General features: G+C 40.6%; 1 protein-coding gene across 4 annotated transcripts; it reads left to right on the top strand.

Annotated features, from left to right (window-relative positions):
* The first annotated feature begins 3120 nt into the window (after nucleotides 1-3120).
* oaf (out at first homolog) lies at nucleotides 3121-27147 on the top strand. Of its 4 annotated transcripts, none has more exons than XM_002935011.5 (5): nucleotides 3121-3567; nucleotides 4691-4962; nucleotides 12944-13078; nucleotides 23278-23458; nucleotides 26243-27147. In XM_002935011.5, exons 1-5 carry the CDS (start codon nucleotides 3561-3563, stop codon nucleotides 26515-26517), a joined length of 870 nt encoding a protein of 289 aa, XP_002935057.1. In that variant the 5' UTR covers nucleotides 3121-3560; the 3' UTR covers nucleotides 26518-27147. The 4 variants fall into 4 exon arrangements, with proteins under 4 accessions (XP_002935057.1, XP_004916177.2, XP_012822535.1 ...); XM_004916120.4 differs by having other exon boundaries at nucleotides 3151-3366; XM_012967081.3 differs by lacking the exon at nucleotides 3121-3567 and adding an exon at nucleotides 4078-4102.
* The last annotated feature ends 232 nt before the right edge of the window (nucleotides 27148-27379 follow it).

Raw genomic sequence — 27379 nt, 5'->3', positions numbered from 1 at the left:
ACCATAACAGCCTGTCAATGTGTTTGCCAACAACCCCCTACCAGAGTTTCACCATAAGGGCTGTGGCAGACGGGGAGACTAGTTTCCTCTCAAGGCAACTTCCGCGATTTCGGGGAAATCGCAGCGCTGCGTATGCCATCTGCGTCGGCCTGGGTGCAGGCAAACTAAGCAGAATTTGGAGCTGAGTGGTTGGGGACCCCTGCACTAAGGTAAGCCAGGAGACTTGAAGTCCCAGAATTCATCACTTTTCAATGGAATAAAGTGTAGGAGGGGGTTGCATTACAAACTCAGGGATCTTGGGAAACAGCTACTTGGAGTTATCATGGTGTCTTTCAATTTGTAGAAACAGGTATATTTATGTAAAACACAAACACCTTTATATTTATATATGGAAATTAGGAAAGTGTTTATGCACCTTTTCTACATAAGCCCAACTAAATGAGCTTATATCAAGTGGGGTATATTTTCTCTTAATTATGATCAAACATTGCTCTGGTAAGTAAACACTTGCATAAACAAGGAAACCACTCAAAGATAGTCTTATTTAATTTTTTGCTCCTTTCCTCCCATTTAACCCTGTCCTCCTTCGCCCAGACTGCTTCTCTGGTCAAATCATAAATGTCAACAAATTTGCCTGATTTAATTGCCTTTGCAATTTTCTAGGTAAATGAGCAGCATAAGTATCTGCCACCAGGCCCGGACTGGCAATCTGTGGATTCTAGAAAATGCCAAAGGGGTTGCTAAAGACAGTCACTACTTGGTTGGTTGGTTGGTGACTGTTTGGACCTCTGTGTACTTGGGCTAGGGCCTATTTAGAATTCCAGTCCAGAACTTTCTGCTGCTCCAATTGGTTTTTGTATCTGTACTTTCTCTGGCATTACTTTTTCTGTTAGCTTTTTGTGAACATTTTTCTTCTTACTCTTAAAGGAGAAGGAAAGTCATTTTGGCATTTTAATGCCAATAGATTTGCCACATTAGTGCCACCAAAACCAATATATTTATTCTGCAGAAACTATTACAATACAGCTTTAGAAGCTTTCTCCATTTGCTTAAGATAGCAGCTGCCATTTTAAATAGCTTCCTTCCTGCAGTCTAGCCATTATAGCTGAGTTCATACATTTCTTAGCATTCTCTTGGGAGGGGGAGTAGGAGAAATGAGAGAACTGTGCAGACTCTGGCCATGGGAATTAAGGATGTTTCTGAGAGAGGAAGTCAGACACTGGAACATCATGTTTACAAAAAAGAAACAAGAAATCCTGTGTTTCTTTTGATAGAAGACTCAGTGCAGCATTACTGGGAGTGCTTATGGTTGTGTTTATATAGACCTTTTTGATAACGCTTACTTCGTTTCTACCTTTCCTTTTCCTTTAAAGTACATTTGGGTTACTTTTTTACCTCCCTTTGCCTCTGTGTCTGATGCCTCAGAATCAGAACTAGATACTAGAACCCAGCCAATGTTTATACTTCACAGCCTGCTGCTGCCATGGTGGAGCTATAACCCTTGGTACAACTGGCTGTGCCAATGTAGTTGCCATAGACATTGATGATTCTTTGCTATCATTCTGCCATCCATCCTGCAAGTGTATGGCGTGCGGATAAATGCAATCAGAAACCCAAAGATGGCATCAGCCTTTTCCTGTGTCTGCACCTGGAGCCACATGCATATTTATATGTTTAAGCACAGAAATCCACTCTGTGTGCCTGCACCTGTGAACCTACCGGACCCATATGTGGCCAAATTTGCAGGATGTCAACAGGCCCAGATTTGTGGCAAGGCCCAGGTCTAGGGCAGCAGAGATTTACAGGGCCGCATTGTAATTTTGCTCAGAACAATGGGGACCGGATGCGCAGAAAATTTAGCGTATCCTCTCCCCACTGCACGTATGCAACCAAAGCGGCGCGCATGCATGAGGGGGGTGGTCCGGCGTGAGGTGGGTGGGCAGCCTTGGGGCACCCCATTCTCAAATCTGTCCCTGGATGTTGATCGAGCAGGTGTGATCTGCTCGTTTGAGGACATTGCCAAACAAACAGACCTTATAATGTATGACCAGCTTTAGTCTGTAACTTCCACCACTTGTTAAAGTTTTATTAACAGTTTTTTCTAGAATATATTACTTCCTCATTCACTATTCACCCTTATCTTCTTTGCCCCCTTCCCTCTTCTATTTAAAACATGTTATTGAACATTGGTTGTGATATTGTGCAAAGTTCTACAATTCGAATCTTGTGGGCAGACATACCCTAAATAATCTTTGCCCACCTCCTCACATAGACTTTCAGCAATGGTACAGCCACTTTCTATGTCTGCAGTCTGTGCCAAGATGTTCTTATTGCGGCAGCAAATTCTTTGGATTTCTATGTTAACTACTGGGCAAATTTGCTCTGCGCTTAAGCAGTCTGGCATATGGCAGCACCACTGTACCTGTTTCCATGCAATCCAGGAATCTCTTTGGTTGCTGCATTCTCCTTATTTTGGTGCTCCCAGTAATCACAATTTCCACTTTCCTATATTGAATTAAATTAGCAAATATAAAGGCTACAATGTTTTATAAAGCAAAAGCCTGTTTGTGACTCAGTGTAAAGCTGGCCATACACGCACCGATAATATCGTACGAAACCTCGTTTCGTACGATATTCGGTGCGTGTATGGCAAGTCGGCGAGTCGACCGATATCGCAGGATGCTGCTGATATCGGTCGACTCGCCGATCGGGCCGGTTAAAAGATTTTGATCGGGCGCCATTGAAGTAAATCCTATTGTTTCTACCTCTTCTATCTGCCGTTTCAGCCCTGAACGATGTGTGGCCGATTGTACGATCGACCATCGATCGCAAATCGCCACGTGTGTGGCCACCTTAAAGGATAATCATAATACGATATTTATAAATAACAAATAGTAAGTAGGTCTGGCCTTAGAAAGTGTAGTATAGATAAACCCAGCCCGGTTCTCCACCCCCAGCCCTCTGCAAGCTTTCCCTCCACTAGGCAACCCCCCTACTAGTTCCTGACCTGGGGGCTGGGGGATGCCAGGTACTGTGCAACTCCTGGAGGAAGGAGGGGCCCCTGCCTAAGCTCTTTTCAGCCAAGCAGCCTTCATTCTTACAAAGCATTGCATTGCGTCTCAGCCTCTCTGTCCCTTTAAAAAAAGGGGGCTGGGCACAGAGGAAGTGACGGGGGGAAGAAATCCCAGACAGTCGCTCCTGGTCCGGGATCCAATGAGCCTGGATCCCCAGGGGGCTCATGTTGGAATCTGGCCTGGATGCTGCAAGGCTGGTTAAAGCCGAGGGGACTGGGGCAGAGAGGAGCAGCACAAGCGTCTGGTACTGGAATCACAGCCGGGACTGGCCGGGACCAGTTAGGAGCAAGAGGTCGGCTATGGGCATCTCCCACATACTCAGCATCGCTGGCATCACTCCGCTCTACACTAGCCTCTCGCCCTCTGTCTGCACTTGCCTTTCTCGCTTTACTCTTCTCCCCTACAGGGGCAGGTTTATGGTAGGGCAGAGTGGCCATTGCTTGGGCCCCCAACATCACAATGTGCTGATAAAATTACTAAAGACCTATGACAGGTATTTTCCTATATAAATATGACGGGTATTTTTTTTATATATGTGTGGGACGTCCAACCTGTTACTCTCTGTAAAATATTACTCTCCAGGTGTTGTTGAACTACAACTCAATCCTACCTACAAGGCTGATAAGTGATGAACAGACACAATAAACTGCTGTGAGATGTGTTTGCGCTGCATAAATAAGGGTTGGTAATTGCAGCTGGACGGCTGAAGAGTGCACATCTCTGATTTACATAGTCCTCTCCATGGGAGGTATCCAGCCTGTAGCCCTCCAGCTCATTTTTGACTGAAACCACCAAGACAACTCCAGAGTTCTGGAAGTTGCAGTGCAACAGCAGCTGGAAGGTCACATGTTGGGCATCTCTGGGTTACATTTCTGGGGTGCACTGATCACTAACCCTATCCCTTCTCCCCTACTTCAGCCTAAACCCTCCCCTGCCTCCAAGCTCCTTCCCCTGACTCCTCCTGTGCTGTGTCCGAGTTCTCAATGTGCTCATGTGATTTGCTGACTGTCACATTTGCTTGGGATCAGGTCAGACACTCACTTCTAATTTATTTTCTGGCAGGAAATCTCTTACCTTATACAGATGCACTAGCCCCTCTCTCAGTTACACATGAATGTTGCCTTTATTACACTTCACATGGGGTTTTATTAGATGATTCCTAGAGTGGTAGCGTTTGGCTTAAGAGAGAGAGAGAGTCTTTAGCACCTTATGCTTGTGCTAGTCTCTCAATAATGAGATTTCTTCCTCTGTCAACCCCCTAATCATTGTATTTCTACTTTGCCAGTGAGTTTCTCCCTCCTTCCATTGCTTCTCCCCTCCCAACTTTCTGTTTCACTTCTTTTCATTGCGTTTTTTACAATTAGTTGTTCCTGGTGGCTGTTGCATATCTGTATGTTTTAGCAATTACCCCCTCTATATCCTCATTTCTGTGACTCCCTTGTCAGTCTGCCCCCACCCTTTCTTTTGCGTGTCTGATTTGCTCAGTGTCTGCATTTCCCCTTCCTCACTTTCTTCTTCAAAATCTCAACTTTATTCTCTATTAAGTTATCATAACTAATAGTTCCTTTCTTTTCTTACTGTATACTTATTTTCTGCTTGCCTCTACCTCTCCTCAGATCTCAGTACATCTGACTTGTACCTCCTCCGCCCTGGCACTTTCTGCCTGGTGATGTTTCCTCTGGCTGACTCCAGGAGGTTCTTGTGGCTGCTGATACCATTGCTTGGGTGCTGCTTGCCCTGCCTTGCTGACCTAAAGGTCCTTGTGCGCTTGGAGGACGGGCAGGTAACAGAAGAGAACCTTCAGGCGGACAGTGACAAAGATTTCATCACCTTAGAATTCCGAAAGACTGATGGGACGTTTGTAACTTACCTCGCAGATTTCAAGCAGGTGAGGAAAGTCTTGCGAGTGCCATATAATAATACTGTGCTATGAGAAATAGGCATCAATTATAAAGTTTCACAAACCTAACTATTCTGTAGCCTTTTCAGAGACAAAGGGCAAGAACTATTTGATTGGGGAATACTGGGAAAGGAAGGATGACAGTTTGGGTGTTGTTGAAGTAGTTAAAATAACTACATTTTATTTCATTTGTAGTTTACAAAGCAACTTTCTGTCCAAGTTTATGCACTCTAAGGGGGCCTCAGGAAACAAACATTGGCACTCTTTACACTTTACTGAGTGAAAGTTTCTTAAGACCCCTGGGAGCAGGGAAAGTTTCCTCAGTTTGTTAGTACAAGTGCATGATAATCTGTTTTATCGTTGACAGTAGGAGCATTGCATTTTTATTTTCTGACTCAGGAAATTGTTTGTGTCCCTTTTGTTTCATCTCTAAAAAGAGAAAATTCAGGTCATATCCATCGTGTCCACCTTCCCATCTCACTCAGCATGACCTTTTCAACGTTCTCTTGCCTTTACAATGGCGTTGCTTCAGGCATGGTAACTTCTGGGCTGTCTGTGGCACCTGCCCCAGCTCGCACTGGGGTTTTATATCCCTGTGTTTGCTCAGGTGAACAAACCACGTCTTACTCCTAGCAGTAATTAACCCGCAGTGCCTGGCTGCTGTCTCTGCTCAGAGCAAGCTTAGCCTTGACCATCTCTGAGATTATGGCAGGATTTGCTGAATAATGAAATTGAAAACTAATAAATATGTGAAGTGCTGGAGCAGTGCATGACTAATCAAGGAAGTTACATGTAGATAACTGCAAGAACGTTTATCTTTGTTTCTCTAGCAGTTGGAGAAATGGTGTGGGTCCCTGCTATCTAACAGAATCGCTGTTATGCTAGGAAAGCTAAAGATCAGTTGTATTTTTCTGCGCAAATGGCTAGGAGGAGAAGGGTGCATAATAATAATAATACATACTGAATTAGCTTTGGCTTGAGGACATGTCAACCGAAAAAATTATTTTTTGCCAATAAAAGGAAATATAATTTTAAGCAACTTTCCAATGTGAATTTATTACAAAGTTGTAGTGCTTTTAAAGTTATTTGTAAATGTAATTGCTATTGAAAGTCAGAGCCACTGGGGCAGAGAATAGAAAAAGGCAGACAACACTATTAGGCAAAAAAAATATTTTTGGGTTGATATGTCCATTAACTTGTTTGTGAAGGAAGTGATTATGAATTAATGGCTTGTGTTAAATATTTCCAAGCCTGCAGATACACAGTCGGCATTAGCCTCTGTGTATCTAGAATCTTTTCCATTTTGGTAGCATTTGGATTTTCTGTTATAATGCCGACCACAAATGACTTTGTCTGAAAAGTGGAGCAGGCAGAATCATTAAAAAGAAAGAAAAATTCAGGGAAAATAGAGTTAGCAGCCCCCACAGAGCACAGAGTACATTGTGCGGGGGTGAATGCAAGTAAACAATATGCAGAACAGCAGGGGGGGCAGTAAGAAACCTGGCAAACTGTTATCACGCATAAAGTCTGGGAAATTGTCTGCATCACTATTATAGTTAGTGATGGAATGCATATATCGGCCTTATTTGGTGTGTGTTTTTTTGTTGTGAATGTGCTATGCATCTGTTGCTGTGGTTATGTGAGCATGTGTGGCTTGTGAGTTTGCTCCATGTGTGGTGAGAGTGATGTGGCAGGAACTCTCCCTAGCCCTACAGTCTGGGCTTTATTAATTCAAGCTGGAAAGGAATAGCTGTTTCCTTTCTTTAGTCTCAACTAGAATCTATGCTTATTATTTAAATCATATCTAACTGTGTCCCTTCTTTTCCTTGTCATATATATGTGTTAAATGCATCATTAATTTTACTTTATATTGTCTTGTCCTTCCGACTGCCTCTTACATGGTGAAACCGTTATAAAATTATTATTCTATGATATAACTAGTCATGCAAGAGCTGTGTTCGGTGGTCATGTATGTGACCACTGAAACTGTACATGTTTATGAAAAAGTTACATTAACCTCAGCATTGCAGAATAGCTGATTCCTGTTGGCTGATGGCTTTTCTCAAGCAATATTACAAGTACATGTCCACAAAAATTTCAGTCTGGTGTGACCAACTGCAATATGATTGATGCATGAACAAAGAAAGTACTGTACTTGCTGGCCATACACATGTATGTATAATGTAAAATTGGTAAGTGTATATTGGCTGGATGATCCTGACAAATAGCTCCAAAATTAGGTGTCTGACATTTTTTGGGAATGCTTCAGTCAAAATGGATAGCAGATGCAAATCTGGGAGGGGGCTGTTTGGCTCTCTGTTGCACAAGTGGGAAAATTGTAAAAGTTGATAGTCTACCTCCAAGGTTTACTAGGCAATAGTTTTGGGATAGTTACATAGGGTTGTAAAAAGACCAGAGTCCATCAAGTTCAACCCTTCCAAGTAAACAAAACACACACACAAACCTATACTGACCTATCTATACACTCACATACATAAACTGTATGTATGTATGTATGTATGTATGTATATCTTTATTTATAAAGTGCTACTTTTGTACTATATATACAAACATTAATACTAACTGTAGATACTAGTATCACAATAGCCTTGGATACTATGCTTGTTCAAGAACTTATCCAGGCCCCTCTTAAAGGCATTAACAGAATCTGTCATTACAACATCACTAGGAAGGTCATTCCACAGCCTCACTGCCCTCACCGTGAAAAACCACCTATGCTGCTTTAAGTGGAAGCTTCGTTCCTCTAATCTAGAGGGGGGGCCTCTGGTGCGCTGATTGTTTTTATGGGAAAAAATAATAATGTATTTGTACAGAGTAATCATGGCCCCTTACAAGCGCCTCTTTTCCAGAGAGAACAACCCCAGCCTTGACCGTCTAATCTCATAGCGTAAATCTTCCATCCCCTTTACCAGTTTAGTTGCACGTCTCTGCACTCTCTCCAGCTCATTAATATCCTTCTTAAGGACTGGAGCCCAAAACTGCACCGCATACTCAAGGTGAGGCCTTACCAGGGACCTATAAAGAGGCAAAATTATGTTCTCATCCCTTGAGTCAATGCCCTTTTTTATACAAGACAGCACTTGATTTGCTTTAGTAGCTGCTGAATGACATTGCCAGGAATTAGACAACTTATTATCTACAAAAAAAACCCAGATCCTGCATATCTTTGCACTCCACATTGAACCCTATTTTCCAGTTTCTGCCCAGTTTTCCAATTTTGTTAAATCGCTCTGCACAGTGGCAGCATCCTGCATGGAACTTATAGGGGCACATTTACTAACCCACGAACGGGCGTCCGATTGCGTTTTTTTCGTAATGATCGGTATTTGGCGGTTTTTCAGAAAATTATCGCAACTTTTTCGTTGCCATTCCGAATTTTGCGCAAAATCTGGCAATTTTTTCGTAGCGTTAAAACTTGCGCGAAAAGTCGCCCTTTTTCGTAGCCATTCCGAAAGTTGCGCAAAATGTTTTGATTTTTTCGTAGCGTTCGGATTCATTCAAGCTTCAGTATGGTGACTTTTCTTGGGCGAGGTTGGAGCTGCAGGGTGCCATTGAGTCCTATGGGAGGCTTCCAAATTCATGCTAAGTCTGAAAGTTTCGCCCGCCGCTTACGAGCGATCAATACGAAAAAGTCGCGACAAGATACGAGCGAAACGTAATGGCTACGAAAAACTTGCGTTTTTTCACCCAAATCGTATTGGTAACGAAAAAGTCGCGACAATTTCCGAAAAGTCGTAAAGGTGCCGAAAAAATCGCAAAAAATACGAAAAAGTCGCAAAATGTTCGTTTTCCAATGGAATTTTTCCAATTCGGATTCGAATTCGTGTCTTAGTAAATCAGCCCCATAGTTTTGCACAATTTAGTGTCATCAGCAAAAATAGAAACAGTACTCCCTATGCCCACCTCCAGATCATTAATAAATAAGTTAAAACGCAAAGGACCAAGGACTGACCTGCGGTACTCCACTAACAACAACAGTTTTTAAATAAAGTATATCACATAAAATAAATGAGAATACCTATGATTAAGAAAGGAGTTGTCTTATGCAAGTGCTGCTAGAACTCCAGATGTTGAAGAAATACAAATACCAGTGTTCCACTAGCACAGTGCTGTCCAACGTCTGTGGCACAGAGGGCCAGAGTTTTTCTGGCCTACATGGTGAAGGGCTGTTAATGGAAGCCAGTTTTGACCACACCCCCTTTTTTTGAACTGCACCCACTTTAAACCACACCCAATGTATCACAAGACCACAAGCTTTTAAGACCATACCCGCATTAATGGTGGTAGCGCAACAAAAACCCAAGTTGTCTCTGTAGGGATATTACCCTTCATTGTGTTTATGTGAAAGAATTATAATATGTCCTATTAAGACAAACCCTTAAATCCATATGCCTCTCCTCTGTGGATAGCACAGCAACCCTCAGCATATAATTATATACCATAGGGACGGTATAATGTATGTATGTATATCTTTATTTATAAAGCGCTATTTATGTATGCAGCACTGTACAGTAGAATGACTATTTCCAAATGCTAACAAACTCCTAGAACAAACCCCTGCCAGGTTCACCTCCCACAGGCAGCATAGGGCAGGCAGAATATGGCACACAGGTAGTACTCTGCCTGCCCTATGCTGACTGTGTGTGCCATACTCTGCCTGCCCTATGCTGCCTGTGTGTGCCATACTCTGCCTGCCCTATGCTGCCTGTGTGTGCCGTACTCTGCCAACCCTATGCTGCCTGGCAGCATAGGGCAGGCAGTACATACTGAGACACAAGGCTGGAAAATCAGGTAGAGGTGTTGAGAGTTGTAGCTTTGAAACACCTACAATGCCAATGGTTGCCTGTCTTTAACCTGTTGCTTTCAAAAACTGTAATACAATACCCTATTGATTTCTACAGATGCATTATATACCCTTAATACATAGGAGCAAAGTGCAACAGCATTCATAAGATCACTTTTTATTACCAACAGCAACTATTGTGACTGCTTATATGTGCTATAAGCACAAGGGTTCCTATTATTTATAATATGCATTTTTTTTTCCACCCTGAAATCTGAAATTTAACATGACTACCAGTGCCATGAACTGCTACAGGATATATTTCTTATAAATGAAAAGCGTGCACTTGTAGGATATCTCAGCGTGTGATGATGAGGCAGATTATAAATCTAGCGGATGTCTTCACTGCCGGATGCCAGCCACCAAGTCAAGCTGGGAATGCAGCACAGGAAATATTTTATTTAGCTACAAATGCCACCTAACTGCCTTTGGAACATCTTTAAGAGATGTGATCATGGAGTAGTGTATTTAGAGAACGCTTTGGGTAGCGGGGGGTTTCAGATATAGAGAAGGACAAGTTCCAGTTATTTTTTGGCACCTGCTGATAGTATGTCACTGTTTACAGAGGTGAATGTAATTTAATTTAGGTATGTTTCATATTTGCTTACAGTATTTTGTACAATTTTAAATTCTTTTAGTAGACTTTAACCTGTTGGTAGTTTAACACCTGCCTTGATCTTCCAGTTTAGGAAAATAGGCAGGTACAGTACTGTTCCCTCATTTGGCAATCACCCAAATGGATTATGGATTAGGCAGGCGAGCCATGTGTTTATTGACAAAACGCAATATGATTTTATCTGGAATCTGCTTGTCTCTAGAAACTTAGCAGTGATTAGAATTCATGAGATAATCCAAGCAGAACAAATAGTGAAACTCATAGAAACCACTTCTTTACACTGGTACTGGTGCCCAGTGGTCTTAGTCTGGACCAGTCTCTAATGTATGCGATACATGTATACAATATGTCATCCCTGAGTAGCGTGGCAGTCCTTAATTCTACAAGATATGTACCTTTGTCCTAAAAAAAAATATATATACCCTCAATATACCCCCCATTACATTATTTTATGATTTCTGCCTGGCTAAAGATGTTCCAATGCACAGGGCATGCAGCTGAATCATGTAGAGCTTGGCTACTTATGTGTATGGCTAGCCTGCACCTAGTCAATGACTGAATGCAAGCCATATGATAAATTCACATGGGAGACTGCTGAAGGGGGGTGGGGCCCCTGACAATGATCTCACAAATATGCAGATGGGAGGCAGCAGCCAGGAGGATTTTTCTGACTGACAATGACCCAGTAGGACTGCACAAGTCATTAAGTTTTTCACCTGAAAGCATGGTCTGACAAGTTGACATCTCCCTTTCTCTGTCACGCTACCTTCTGTCCTTTCTTTCTCTCCTATAGTTTGTGTCGCTATCTTCTGTTCTTTCTCCCATCTTTATTCTCTGCCTCTCTCTGTCCAACTTTACATCCTCCTTTCCAACCCCCCTCAGGCATCACTGACTCCTGCCAGCTCCAAGTTTATAGCATTAAACAGGAAATATTACAAATGCCTTTAGCACACTTATATCTGTAAAGATATTGCAAACACAAAACCGTCTTACGGCATTAGGGGACTGCATTTGTCATCAAAAAGCCAACTTAAAGGTTTCTCATAAACTTCTATTTAACCCACCCATGCCTGGATTGTCTGGCAGGACACAGGACAATAGTTTTCTAGGGTTTAAGAGGTTATGCCAGCAGCTGTGAATATTCTGGGCGTGTATAAGGGAACAAAAATACTTGTCTAGTATGAGCAAAAACTAAAATATTTAAAGTGTATAAAGGGTAACCCAGCTTTAACCCCCCCCTTTTTTTTTCTTTTAAATGATGACTTATATGTTATCTCTCAAGAGCTGCAGGATATTTAGGTGTTGTCTTTCTTTATGCTAATTTTTTTCTATCGGTATGTTACATCCCTGGCTAGCCTGATGTACTGATGTAAAGAGAGCTAGTAATGGCAGTTGTTTGCTTGTTTAGACATTATCTCTTCTGAGGAGTTAGATTTTAATTGGCAATAGTCTAATACTGGAAACATTACATACAGTACTTGGTTTATCAAGATGTACCAACCTATGATAATACAATTGTGGATAAATAAGAATGTTACATGAAAAAACAATGTTGATATTTTTGCAAATAAGGTTTTTGTTGAAAGCCAAACATACCACAGTTTTCCAGCCTGACAGATCAAGCAAATAACTGATCATCATGGAATGTTTTTTTTTGTTGGAGGCCCAAGTTGAACCTTCAACATTTCAGAATTCAGAAAATTCAGAAAATGTAATAATTGCACCATGGAAGGTATTGATCTCTCTATAAACTCCTATTGGGCATTTATCTTGGAAAAGTTATAAGCTACACCTGGTGCAGAAGACTTGTCACCTGGGGTGGTGCACAGTAAAATAGATGACAAACATTTAATTGACAGTTTAACAAATACACTGGACTCTTACATAAACAAGAGGTGGTGCTTTTTTAGGCGATTGGTAGTCAAAGTGAATAGGAGGCGATTTCAAACATTTTGACCCTTTTTTGACAAAACATTTTAAAATTGTACCATATGCCATTGCTTTCTGCCTTGTTTCTTTTCATATTCAGCTGTAGTGGCATTCAAATGCCCTGTGCAGCACGGCCCTAAGTGATTTTTAAGTAAAACTCTATCAAGCATGTGATCTGTATTGAAGCTATTGTACAGTTAGTTAATAGTTTATAGCAGGTTACATTCATTTATAAAATATTAACTTCCCCAACTTTCCAGCTAATTGCTCCGGAATGTGCTAAATGCCTTTCCTGCAGTGCAGGAATTCTCTTTATTATTGGGTCAGAGAGGGCTATGTTTTTCTGTGTTTGCTGGGTATCCAAATTAACTGTGTGCATATTAAAGTCTTCACAACTTTATCCAACTTCTGTGTGAGGAGCAGTTTGAGGCTTTGCATTTATACTGTTACATTTATGGGTCAAAGCTCTGTGCATTACATGCTCTGTGCATTACATGCTCTGTGCATTACATGTTAAATTGATTTATGCACAAGCTTTAATATGCCATATTCTCTTTCAGGACGTGAAGATTTTCCGTGTTCTGATCCTTGGAGAGTTGGAGAGGGGACAGAGTCAGTTCCAGGCCCTGTGCTTTGTTACCCGGCTGCAGAGCAATGAAATCATTCCTAGTGAATCTATGGCTAAACTACGGCAGGTGAGAAGGCCCAATCCTAATCCCACTATGACAATGAGTGAATGAAAAAGATAAGTCAGAGTTTTTTGTGTATCGATTGCATACTTTCAGATTATAGATCCCATGCCCATCTAATATTGTGTTGGCTATGTACTATGTATGTATGTATATCTTAATTTATAAAGTGCTACTTATGTATGCAGCACTGTACAGTAGAATAGATTAATACAAACGGGTTTATTAAGATAATAATAGATAAATATAAAGTATAACAATAAATACAAGATCAAGTCACAAAGACACAAGAGGATGGAGGTCCCTGTCCCGTAGACCTTACAATCAAAATGGGAGGGTAAATTACAGACACAGGTCACAGTGGGTAACACTACAATATAAGTGCTGATTCCCAGATCAGGTGCTGGGTGAGTGCTGCAAGAGGTAGTCTTTAAGTTTAGTTTTAAAAAGACTGAGGGAGGATTCTCTTCGAAGAAAATTAGGGAGAGCATTTCAAATGTAAGGGGCAGCAAGGCAGAGGTTGCTCTGTGAGGAACAGACGAGGAATGGACGAGGAACGGCCAGGAACGTATGGAGACACAAGAGAAAAGATGTAGTGAGGTGCAGAGGAATGGAGGGCATTGAAGGTTAAGAGAAGGAGGAGAAGATATTCTTTGTTTAATGGGAAGCCACGATAAGAACTTAGCAGGGGAAGGGCCTGAACTCTCCTGGATGAGAGGAGGAGAATTATGGTATGTACTATGGCATAATGTGCCACAGAACTTGGCACAATAAGTTTTTGTCTGTTATGATGTACTAAAGGGGTAGTTTGCCTTTAAGTTAACTTTACTATTTACAGAATTTTCTATTCTTGCAACTTTTCATTTGGCTTTTATTTTGTATAGATTTTTAATTATTTAGTTTCCTCCTGACTCTTTCCATTTTGAAGCTTAAAATGTTATCTAGTGGTTCGGGAGAGGGGACACTTGCTCCAGCTGCCAAAAACTATTGCTCTATGGGGAGATTCATCAAAGTACGAGTTTGAATCCCAAAGTGGGTCAAATTCTGATTAGATACATTAATTTCTGATGATTGGAAATGCTAATGAAAAAATTGTAATATTGTATTGGCGATCCGAAAGTCGCCAAATTTTCGTATCCGAACAATCATAAACGGCAGGAAAAACTTTCTGACTTTAATCCTTTTGTGCAAGTTTTTGGAAGCCTCCCATAGGACTCAATAGCACTCTGCAGCTCCAACCTGGCCCAAGGAAAGTCACGATACCGAATCTTGAATGAATCTGAAACTTTTGTACTCTGCACGACAAATATGATTTTGTCGCACAAATTGTCCTGCTTTTTGTCGCAAAGTACAAAAACGTTGCACAAATTAACGAAAAAGTCGCAAAAAATACTCATAGTATGAAAAAGATTTTTTTTTTAAGAGTATTCTCTAACTTTCTAGGCATTGACAGGCAAAATATTTCAGATTTGCTATTGAGGTGATGACATATTAATTTTAAAACGTGTCATTTATTATTTTATAACATGTATTTATAAAATGCCAACATATTCCACAGCATTGCACAATAAATAGGTGTATACATACAAACATTCAAAACAACCAATACAAGCGGTAAAGAGGGCCCTGCCCAAAATAGCTTACAATCTGAAAGATGCTCTTTTAAAGGAGAAGGAAAGGTCGAATCACTGGGGGGTGCCAAAATGTTAGGCAACCCCCAGAGATTGTAATCACTTACCTGATACCCCAGGTTGGTGCTCCTGTTAGCAAAAAACCGCACCTTCTACTTAAGAGAATTTTAAATTCAGTAAAGTTGCAGAAGTTCTGTAATACTTCTCAAAATAAGCAGTTTTAAAATGAGGTAAAAAAAAAGTTAAAAAACAAAGTTTGAAATGATTGTATAGTTCTGTTTCATGACATCCTGCGGGGCAAGGACTTATGGCAGCATAACATCAGAACTAGTAAGGGCAGTGTTCAACCCAAGTGACACTGTGCATTTCCTGTCTCTTGCTTATTTATTTGTATATACCTTTGGCTGCCATATGAGTGAACAAGAGACAGGGCATGTGCAGAAGCACTTGGTCCCAGCACAGGGTATTTACGTATAGTTACATATACTATAATTTATTTTTTGTTACACAGCATTGCAAATATGCTATTTTATTTGAACTTTTTCTTTAAACAAAGACATGTTGGAACTTTAACACATTCTGGAGCCTCAGGGGAGCCCAACTAAAGTTCCAGTTAGGTGACATGTAAGAAATAGACTGCCAGGTATTATTACAGTGTTGCATATTGCTCATCCTGTCCAACCACCAGTTCTAACTTAAGGCTATCAGAGGACATTGGCAGCTCAACATTCCTCCAGTGATAAGTGAGAGGTATTGCTGGAGAGCACACTGCATCACCCCAAATCATCCTCAAGTCTGGCCCATATTCTAATGACATTTGCCTTACAAAGGCATGCCTCCTACACTGCTGTTAAAAATTGCAAAGTGCCCAAATAACCCTATGTGCCATTACCCTTCTTGAGGAATGCTATGGGCAGCAGCTATTAGAAAATATCCTTGGTGCCTGTTGGCCATACTCGGCACGATGCCTTTAGCCTGCAGGGAAAGCAATTGTTGTTACTGTGCCAAATGTCTAATATAGTTTGTTCATGACTGCATTGAGCACAAATGCAGATTGTCTCTTGATAACTGCTCTTCTAGTTTAAATGTGGGAGGCAAAAGTGTCTTACTGTGAAGCACAGGATGCCCTCTAGGCAAGGTGAATATTTACTTTCAGGGCTAATGCACCCAACTAAAACGGTTAACCACATTTCTGCACAGCAAAAGAATTGTGCTTAAAGAAATATTTCTAAATTTAAATGTAAGATTATGAAATGTAACTTCTAAATATTCAAATGTTTTACTAATAGCTTCTAACTCGTGTCTCTTCCTGCCTTTCCGCTATCTCCACTTGGATGTCCAAACGTTACCTTAAAGGAACAGTAACACCAAAAAATGAAAGTGTATAAAAGCAATTACAATATAATGTACTGTTGCCCTGCATTGCTACAACTGGTGTGTTTGCCTCAGAAAGACTACTATAGTTTATATAAGTAAGCTGCTGTGTAGCCATGGGGGCAGCCATTCCAAGGAGAAAAGGCACAGGTTACTTAGCAGATAACAGATAAACCCCCATTATATGAGGGCTTATCTACTAGTTATCTGCTATGTAACCTGTGCCTTTTCTCCTTTTTTCCAGCTTGAATGGCTGCCCCCATGGCTACACAGCAGCTTATTTATATAGTAGCTTTTCTGTAGCAAAAACACCAGTTTTTTGCAGAGCAACAGCACATTATATTTTAATTACTTTAAAACACTTACATTTTTTGATGTTACTGTTCCTTTAAATTAAATCTCTCTAAGACTGAATTGGTTCTCTTTCCCCCATCCAACGCCCACATTGTTCCCGAGGTATCTATTCTTCACTCCTCATATCCAGTCAGTTATCAAATCATGTCACTTTCACATAAGAAATATTTGCAAAATACGATCATTTATCATCCAAGATGATGCCAAAATTCTTATTCACTCTCTTATAATATCTCGCCTGGACTACTGTAACTCCCTATTAATTGGCCTCCCCCTCCAAAGACTGTCCCCTCTCCAGTCCACAATGAATACTGCTGCCAGGCTCATACACCTCTCCAACCGCTCCTCCTCTGCCATCCCACTCTGCCAATCCCTGCACTGGCTTTCCCTACCATCCACGATAAAATTCGAACTAATGACTTTACATTCAAAGCAGTTCATAACTCTGCCCCACCTTACATCTCTGAACTCATCTCTTGGTACCATCCAACCCGCTTATTACACTCCTCTACTGACCTGCTCCTCAAGTCCTCTCTCATTCCCTCCTCACACACTGGCATACAAGACTTTGCAAGGGCTGCCCCCCTTCTCTGGAATTCACTCTCACAAACTGTGGGAGTTCTCCCAATCTCTTTTCCTTCAAGAGATCTCTAAAAACACATTTATTTAGAGAAGCTTACCTTAATCTAGTTTAACATAACCTCAGTGCGCTGCTAAAAGCAATACCCTGTGCCCCACCTCTCACAACTCTGGTCATGCCCATTCCCACACCTTGTGTCTCAACCCTTTCTCCTTGTAGATTGTAAGCTCTTTTGGGCAGGGCTCTTGTCACCACTTTTATCGGTTATTGATTGCATTATATGTTACTCTGTATGTCCAATGTATGAAACCCACTTATTGTACAGCGCTGCGGAATATGTTGGCGCTTTATAAATAAATGTTGATAATAATAATAACTCACCAGATTGTGTTTTTGTGCAATTGTGCTGCATCTCCCCCCCCCAACCCTTATCAACCTTCTGCATTTATATAATTTTCTGTTGAGTGCTTACTTATATAGCACAGCATAGTAACATTTGTGTTACATACAATGTGTAATTATGCCCTGGGAATGTTCCTCATTTACATACCATGACCCAGAACTCCATATTCAATGAAGACTGCTGTAGCACAGATACAATTATGCCCTTTATGTGTATTTACTTCCTAAGCATCTGTCTGTAGCTGATGAAGTTTAGGATTGTTAGTAGTCCTACATAGTTTCCAGGAGGCTTAATGTCTTAGTCCATAAAGATTCCTTAAAGATCAGACTGTCTGCTAAAGTAATATGCAGCATGATTATCTTTAACGAATATCTCCTACTTTCCCATCTTTCTCAGGTGTAGATATAATGCCATTATCCCAGAATACATAGCTTAATAGCGAAGTTAATACCAGATGCTAATTATATCTATGCACATGAATGGAAACAGATTTTCGTTGGGACTGGGCATCATGAATCATTTTTATTAAACCCATAAGGTTGTTATTATGAAAAATGGGCTTACAGGAAAGGCTGTATTAACTGTCTGCTCATATATTCAAGGTCAGAGCAGTGAGTGAATGTGTTCGGAAATGTTCATCTGTTCTGCACAGAAACCACAGTTTTCTTGGCTCTTTGGAAAGTTCTTCATTGTTGCTAGCATAAGCGTTCCTTGGTTATGTTGGTATAATTTTGATTGAAACATATCTTGTAATATTTGGGGGTAAAAGGGAAAATGTCTGCCTGACATGTGGGATGCATGCTGCCCAAAGCAAACATAGCAAGGCAGATGCACCACCACTCAGAATCTTGCTTCACCACTTCAATGTCTGCCTTAAAGGAACAGTAACACCGAAAAATGAAAGTGTTTTAAAGTAATTAAAATATAATGTACAGTTGCCCTGCACTGGTAAAACTGGTAAGTTTGCAACAGAAACGCTACTATAGTTTATATAAATGAGCTGCTATGTCAATACGGAGGCAGCCATTGAAGCTGGGAAAAAGGAGAAAAGGCACAGGCACATAGCAGATAACAGATAAGCTTTGTAGAATATAATGGGGTTTTATCTGTTATCTGCTAAGTAACCTGTGCCCTTTCTCCTGTAAATGGCTGCCCCCGTGGCTACACAGAAGCTTTATTATATAAACTATAGTAGTCTTTCTAAGGAAAACACACCAGTTGTACCAGTACAGGGCAGCATTACATTATATAGTAATTACTTTTATACACTTTCATTTTTTGGTGTTACTGTTCCTTTAAATAACACATTTCCTATGGATCACTGTAAGTGGCATTGACAAACAGATTACATTATATACAATAATGGAATAATAAAATAAATTACACAGTTTTAATACTGTATGTTATGTGTTAGTGTGACTATTCTATACGGCTCTCTGATAATTCAGAGGCAAAATGTAACAGGCATGCTATTGTTTTTGTTTTCTTATAAAATTTGTTAATGGTCTGAAAATTCTTTTGTTCATGGGCAGAGCTGGAAGGTTTGAGTTAACTAATCGGGGTCAAAGTAAGCACTGTGTGTGTATAATATGCACTCATGCACATAATATGCACATCATAAATGGCTGGCCCTTCATTATAATTAGCTGCAAAAAAATATGTATTTATTCTAAAATAAAGGGTTCTGTGCCTATTAAAGACAAGACCAGCAGGCCTGGATTTGTGGGAAGGCCACAAAGGCCCGGGCATAGGGCAGCAAAGTTTTAGAGCCAGCATGCTACCCACTTTCTGCAATAATGGGGAGCTGCATCAAGACTGCAACAGGTTTAAAATGTCCTGTTCAGGTGCAGCTCCTGTTTCTTATGCAGGGCTACATGTGCGGAGGCCGCAGCCCCCTATTGGTTCTTCCTTTTGTGTGAGTGTGTGTATGTATGGGCACACGTCTGGCAAGGAAGGGGGAGCAGCCTGGGTAAATGATCACTGGCCTAGGGGCACTTAACTTTAAAATCCAGCCCTGAAGACCACAATAATTAATTTGTACACAGTGCACGCCTATTTGAACAGGATGTGGACTTATTTGCATATAAACCATGAATTTAGTGCCATTAGTTTGGGATCTGTGCCAGTGATGCTTGGCTGCTGTTCATATTGTGGGTGATGAGTGAATAATTACTGCTGGTGACCCTCATTTTAGATATCTTTGCACGGAATTTAGGCTGGGGGCCATTATGGCAGCTCACATGATGTTTGGAGGACAAAATAAGTGAACCTTAGAAATTGTTAGAAACACAAGCCTCATGAGCAGATTGTCATGTGACTAAAGTTGCCCTTGGCCTAATGACTGGTAATTTTCCTAAAAGTTGACTATATTTCCTTACCTGCATGTGCTGAGGACACGTTATTAAGTTGCCATTCTGCTTTTAAGAAAAAAACAGTTTGCAGTAGGATCGAGGGTAATACAGCTTTTTGCACTTGGTGGCATCAGTGCTTTCTCTTGCACATGCTTAAGAGACAGGCTTTTACAAATAGGGTAAAAGTAGGCAATATGTTTGTGTAGATGCGGAGGTTCATGAGAAAGTACCAAAGATTAGTAATTAAGGTATATGTCAGCTGGCAGCAACAATTCTCTTAGTTGTGTCATACAGATGTCCTTTGACATTACAAAGGCGACATAAATGTGATAATTAACAATCCTTGCACATAACTAGGTTTTATTAAAGGAGAAGGAAAGGTCTAATCATTATAATCACCGACCTCAGACCCTGGCCTGGAGAGGGCCACATGTTTACTTTTGCCAGGGTCAGAGCTCAGAAAGAGGGGGAGGGATAATGATGTTGAGAGGGCATGTGAGGGGATGTTGGGAGGCAGGGCCGTGATGGGACAAACCAGTTTCATACAGGTTTGTGACATTAAGGCCAGGCAAGTGACATCATGTTGTTGTGATTAGGCAGTTTTTTTTTTGTTGCCCAATATTGCACTATAACAGTGGTCTGCTTTAAACCGAATAGGTGGCAACCCTAGTGATGCACCATCATGTCATTGCCTGTCCCAGGGATCCCTTCTGGCTGGTCTGGGCTGTGTGTGTGCATAGTAGAGTAAAAAAGGGCTGTGGCAAAGACCCAGCCCAGTGTGTAGGTGACCACATTTGTTGAAGATATACTCATTTGGTTCCTTTCCATTAAAGGACATGTTAGGTGTTTTTTTTTTTTTTTAATCCATGCCCCTGGGGTTGAACAGACCACCCTTCAGCCTCATTTATGTAAAAGAAAATTATCCTATACACAAACGTCAGTACTTATTTGTATGATGACTCCTTATTATGTCTGTTAACTGAGTTTATTGTTGCACCCTTTAAGTGCTCATTTGGGTATGCTTTTTTCTAAATAATTAGCTGCAGATGATTAATTATATGATGGATAATTATATGCTATAAGCAGTCCCAGTTTAGCTATCATTACCAAGAACTGCTGGCATCATTGCAGTTAGTGTGTGTTCTGTGCATTGGAAATATAAATGTTCCTCATTGCATGCCATTAGCCAGAGCTTGCCTTGCTGTAGAATGACCTTGTGCTGGTATTATAGAAATGCTGCTTGTAAGTGCTCATAAAAGCTCTACGTACACCAAATGCAGGTTACGTTCACTTACGTTTTGTGAATCGCAAACATTAGGCAGATGGGCTTTTACTTTTATTTCGTATATTCATGGGCAGTTTTGTATAATTCTTCATTTGGGAAGCACAAACACTCAACAGAAAATGTGTGTAAAATGAACATTTAAAGGAGCTTTTTCTGTTATTTACCTACTGTATCTATATAAAGGGGCATCCTAATTTCAAAATGTGGCAGTGAATGAAATAGCATGAAACCTTCTTTGGTTTGACTACAAATCATAGGCTACACATTTTAAAGATAAAAATTGACTTTCTACACATATCTACAAAATGTATGCAATAGAAAGAAAGCATAAGAAATGTCCTTTCCCTTTTACCTGCTGTTCTAACTACCCATGTTTTACACACACTCGTACCAAAAATCATGAATATGTCTGTGCTATATACAGAAAGAATAGGAATAATAAAGGTAAATGCAAAGTACAGATTTATGCAAATGAAAATGGCAATGGAGTAATGTAAGAGGTCCAATGCAACCAATCAGCAAGTTGCATTTTTGCTGAACAGTTATATAATTGGTTGCTAATATAATTTCTGATAATAAGAAATCATGATATGAGAAATTTTCCTAAATGAGCCATCACTCCCACTGATGGATATTAATCTGCAATTTGTACCCCTCTGTGAAAGATAGAATTGGGAACAGTACTGGGGCAGAACTGCCAGAGGTCAGTGCCCTAACCCACATGCTTTGTACCAAACTTAAAATAAGCCATGCCTTCACTAGTAAATTTGACTTAAACCTTATTTTCTCCTTACTATCCCTATGATGCAATGTGTTCAGGTGACATTCATCTGCCTAGGTCTATTTGAGTAGCTGCAATACATTTTGCTACATGTACAGGTATGAGACCTGTAATCCAGAATCCTCGGGACCCAGGCCTTTCTGGATAAGGGATCTTTCCATAATTTGGATCTCCATACCTCAAGTCTACTAAGAAATCATTTTCATCATTTAAACTCAATGGGATTCTTTTGCCTCCAATACAGATTCATTATATCTTAGTTGGGATCAAGTACAAGGTACTGTTTTATTATTACAGAGAAAAAGGAAATCATTTTAAAAATTAGACTCCATTACAAGAAAATAATTTTATGGGAGATGGCCTCTCCATAATTTGGAACTTTCAGGATAATGGGTTTCTGGATAACGGATCCCATACCTGTACCTTAATTGAATCTTTAGTGATAAAGGAGAACTAATCCTGCCACTTTTTACAGACCAGGCTCTAGGTTAGACACTTTAATACTTTTGATAGGCAACAACTTATACAGGTATGGGACCTGTTATCCAGAATGCTCGGGACCAAGGGTATTCCGCATAAGGGATCTTTCCGTAATTTGGATCTCAATACCTTAAGTCTACTAAAAAATCAATAAAACATTAATTAAACCCAATAGGATTGTTTTGCAGCCAATAAGAATTATTTATATCTAATTTGGGATCAACTACAAGGTACTGTTTTATTACTACAGAGAAAAGGGAAATTAGTTTTAAAATTCTGAATTATTTGATTAAAATGGAGTCTATGGGAGACAGGCTTTCCATAATTCGGAGCTTTCTGGATAATGGGTTTCCGGATAAGGGATCCCATACCTGTACAACTTATTACTTATATGCTCAGAATTTTAAAAAGGGTAACTAAAACCACAGTAATGTCTCACTGGATTTTCTTATATTGGGCTTCTGTACTGCTTCTCTTTTACAGCAGCTATATGATGTAACCTGCTATCTAGTGCTTGTGAATACATGGTTGTTTTGGTTTCTATTGATAATACCTGTGCTATGGAAAGCAGAATACTCATGTCTTCTCTTATGTATGTGTAAGCTTGTGTACTTTATAATGTAAAGGTAATGTAAGGTACAACTGATCTATTTACTGCTGGATTTGTAGACTATCTTCACAGGGTAACCCTTTTGAAATAAAAAAATAACAAAAGTCGTATAAAAGGTGATACCTTTATTGGCTAACTGAGATAATCATAGCAAGCTTTCAGAACATTTTAGTTCCTTTTTCAAGCTGATTACCAATCTAATGTCAGTATCCCAAGCCCTATTACTGTGTCTTTATCATCATATGATCCTTGGATTCTGTTTTTGCAGGAATAGTTGAATAGGTCTATGAATAATTTCGCCGAATAACCCATTCCTATGGATCACTTATTAACAGCTCTCTTATTCTTATTTGCAGAAAAACCCACATGCAGTGCGCCAGGCAGAGGAGATGAGAGGCACCGACACTCTACAGATGGATGTGGCCGTTAATTTTACTAAGGGGGTGCAACTCACCCCCCACATCCACAATATCTGTGCTGAGGCTAAAGAAGCTATCTACACACGGCAAGAAGATGTGCGATTGTGGCTGGAAAGAGGTAAGATTGCCTGTGAGGTGCCAGTGCCTGGTGCCTAGAGATGCCATTTGGAAGCAGATATATGTTCGGAGAATCCTTTCCATCATATCCTTTATCTTTAAAGAAAGTGTTCTTAGCTGGAGAAAAAAACAGTTTAAATGTCAATTCAATGCAGAACAAACTGCAGGGAACTATAGAGGGCGTCCTCATGTCCAAGACCTAGATACTGACACATAGATCAATAGAACTGTACATTGCTGAAAGATAAACTTTTGCCAAATTAGTAGTTTCTTTCCCCAGAACAACATTTGGATACAGCGTGGGAAAGGGCGTGTGCATGTAAAGCAAAAGGTTAACTGTCACCCCAGCGGAAAATAAAAACTTGCTGGTCTGCTTTTCCCAGAGGCAGACTACGTAGTTTGCCTGGGGCTGCATTTGCCTGGGGCTTTTTCCTGACTGAATAGATGTTGTATTAATCCTTATCTCTTAGCCAGTGGTAGGTGTAACCTTGAGAGAATATTTGACAGAAACAAAGGGTATTTAAAACCTGTTTGCTTTGATCAATAAATGTCAATAAATAACAGTATTTCTGTTTTTCGTACGCATATTCTCAATAAAGGTCATAGTTTTGGGGTAACAGGACACTCAGCTGCACAATAATGGGATTAGTGGATGCCTTTTATATAAAACTAGCAATGAGATATGGTTGCAGACACTTCTTGCAACCCCCACCTGTAGATCGCCTCCCTCATTACGTCTTGGGAAAAACCCTCCCAGCTCAGGGTCTGCAAGTAGAACAAATATACCAAATGCTCGGAGCTACAATTGTCTCTCCTTACTTGCTGCCGATGGCCAGTCAGGATAAAGCTAATGCCACATAGGCCTGATTCTCTGCTTGTGGATAATCCCAGCCTGTACCTTGAACCAATGAGTTGGTGTGGGTGCATAGAGCGGATTTTGCAGAAAAGCAGAAGTATGCATTTTGGTGCTGAAACATACTTTGGGTGCCTGCAACTGGGCCGACAATGGCCCCGGGTGCAGGTACAGGGAAGGCTGATGCCAGCATAGGGGCCGATTTTTGGCCTGGGTTTAACCACAGGCTGAGAATGAACCCCATGTGGCATTATCCTTAGCTTTTTGTTGGAGGGGTTTTTTAAAGGGCAACCTGCAGTCTGGCATTGGCTGACAAATAGACTTACAGCCTGTTTATTCATTTCGGAGAAGGCTGGGAGCACAAAGTAGTTATGGGTTAAACTGTGGTGCATGCAACTTAAATTAATCATAAAAATATTTTCCACGTGGAGGCATTTTGGTTTGAAATGTATTTAATGCAGAAAACATTCATGTGCAGGAAACCTTAAAGCAAGTGTCACCGAGCAAATATAAGGCTTTGTTAAGTTTTACAAAAGGTTGTTCTAATGATGCAGCAACACTTCTAAAAGCACCAGATGTTCTGAAAAGTTTAACAGAGACAAAGAGAAGGGGGATGATAACCAAGATATTACATTAAATAAGCCACCAAGCGATTTTTAAAATCCTTTCAGGGGATAATTAGAGAGTTTATACATTTGGTTTGAAGTAGGCGTTTCCATATGAGAACTTAACAGACTGGAAGCAATTTTGATAATCGGTTCAGCTAATTGTGGCTCTGCAGACTGTTACTTAGCTTTTTACATTAAAGCTGTTGGCAGACAGGGCCCTTTCTCTGCCAGCATTTGCTGCCCTAAAGTGCTTGTATACTTCGATGGGAAATCCCTGACTGCCCTAGTACTGGTGTTTTTCAGCCCATGTGCCTTCAGTTGAAGATTACTCATTGTGCCCCTCAGAGCCTATGAACTTCTCGCTCGTGCCTCTGCTCATCCTCCAGTCTCTGCTCAGCTCAAATCCAGTGCAGCTTGTGCAGCCACCAAGGAGCACTTAAGGCCTGCTAAAGCTTCCTACATCCTAACGTCTTCTGCCACTACTGTCCGGCAAATACAGAAACCAGTGCAACCCTTTCTTCTCAATTTAGTGAGGTCCTCACCTAAAAACAAAAACAGGAAATAGCATAGGGGCAAGGTAGCATCAAACCTTGTATATGAGCCCTAAGTGCACTTAGGGGCCTCTTTGTCTCTGTAAGCAAATTCACCAAAAAAAAAAGCTGTGTAAAATAAATGTCTAAACGTTAATGCCCATTATTTTACGCCGCTTCAGACCCTGTGTAAATAAGTTCCAGTGGAAGACACTCTAAGAAAAAAAGGCGTAAGAAAAGTACCCCATTTTTAAGCAGTTAAGCCTGGTGATGTGTGCCAAGTTTTGTTGCAGTTTTTTTTTACACCACATAATAAATCTGCCCATAAGATTTCTGTAGCCCTACAGAAACCTTAGTTGGATCAGGTCCCTCATCCATAGGGCATCTCTACCTGACTGGGATCAGCCCTGTAAGTATTGAACTTCTTACTCTAACCTCCAGTTGAGTTGAGGCTTTCCTCACTGGGAGTTAACTGGTGTTCACCTGGGTTGCTAAAGTACACACATAGCAGGACTATTACTGCAGAGGGGACCCGAAGCTGGAAGAAGTTTGGAGGAGCATATATATCCAGATAAATTAATATTTTTTAGTAACAGAATAGGTTTTGTAACTTTAGTGCCCCTTTAAGTGGTAAAGAGTCACTTACATCTTACTGCAGCCGTAAGTACTGTAGCTGCACAAATGCTGTGGCTGCAGGCTTTCTTCTTAATGCAATTACTAAATTCACTGGTGGGGACTATACAGAATGTTGGTTCAGTTTCTTAACCTTGCTCTCTCCTACTCTTTGTTGCTAGGTATTGATGGATCCATGTTTGAAGTTCTTCCTCAGCCCTCCTCCTTACCTCCTTTGCACCCCTGCAAACTCTGCCACCGGGACTGGAAACCCTGCATTTGTTCATACCATCTCAGCCTAGAGTGGATTCCATGTAGCCTGAAATATTGCAAGAATCGTGACTCCTCTGGCAAGACCACTTCCTACAGGTGTGGCATCAGGAGCTGCCAAAAAGCTTTCAGTTTCCATTTTTATGTCACACAGAAACAGCTTTGCCTATGGGATGAGGAGACCTAAAGAATGTGTTTCTGGGACAACTATGATCACTGCGCCAACATCCAAACATGTGAGATGGGACCAGTATGTCTCATGGGATGTGACTAGTCCTACCGCCTTAGTTTTGCCTTATACTGTGAAGCTTTAGGATTTCCTGCGACATTCCGAAGAAAAGCCCACGCACAACCACAAACCTTGCGCTTCCTGCTAATAGTAAAAGGAGACCGGGCTACCCTCTTTCTATTGCACAGTAACTAAGCAGCACTGCAATAAGTGCCTTCCTTACCACTTAGATGTCCTACAAACTAGAATTTGTACTCCCTGCCCCTGGAAGTGATTTATTGCCTTAATTGCAGGCTTTCCTTTGCACTCCAGTAAGGCCTACTTGTCACCCAGTGTTAAAATAAACTGTGAACTTGTTTCCCAAGGTATTCATTACCCCCAATCCTGACAGAGGAGCCAATAACATGTCACTGGAGGTGAAACAAGACCATAGCAAGTGCCTCTTTCACCTTCTGCAGTTCATTTTAATATAGTTCAGCTATTTTTGTATGGGAAAGTTTCATTTTTTTATCAAAATTAAAATGAGAAACCTTTGAACAAAATATTTATCATTTGTAAAGTAAATAAAATTATTTTTAAGACATGGAATACATTTCATATATGCAATAGTATGTCTGGGAGTTAGTACAAGAAAGCATAAGAAGGGGAATATCGCCACCTAATGTGCAAAAGTGAAATTTACAATACACACTGAATGTTGGGTTGTCATACTATCCAGAATTCCAACTGATTTGGGGTTTTAGTTGGTGACAGCTGCAAGGCCACAAATCTGATAGCCTCTGATAAGCCCCATTTAACAATAGTAATTATTTGGTATTTT

This window comes from Xenopus tropicalis, chromosome 7, assembly GCF_000004195.4.
Source record: "Xenopus tropicalis strain Nigerian chromosome 7, UCB_Xtro_10.0, whole genome shotgun sequence".
NCBI lineage: Eukaryota > Metazoa > Chordata > Amphibia > Anura > Pipidae > Xenopus > Xenopus tropicalis.
The sequence above is the reverse complement of the archived record's forward strand: the minus strand, read 5'-3'. Positions and strand labels throughout refer to the sequence as shown.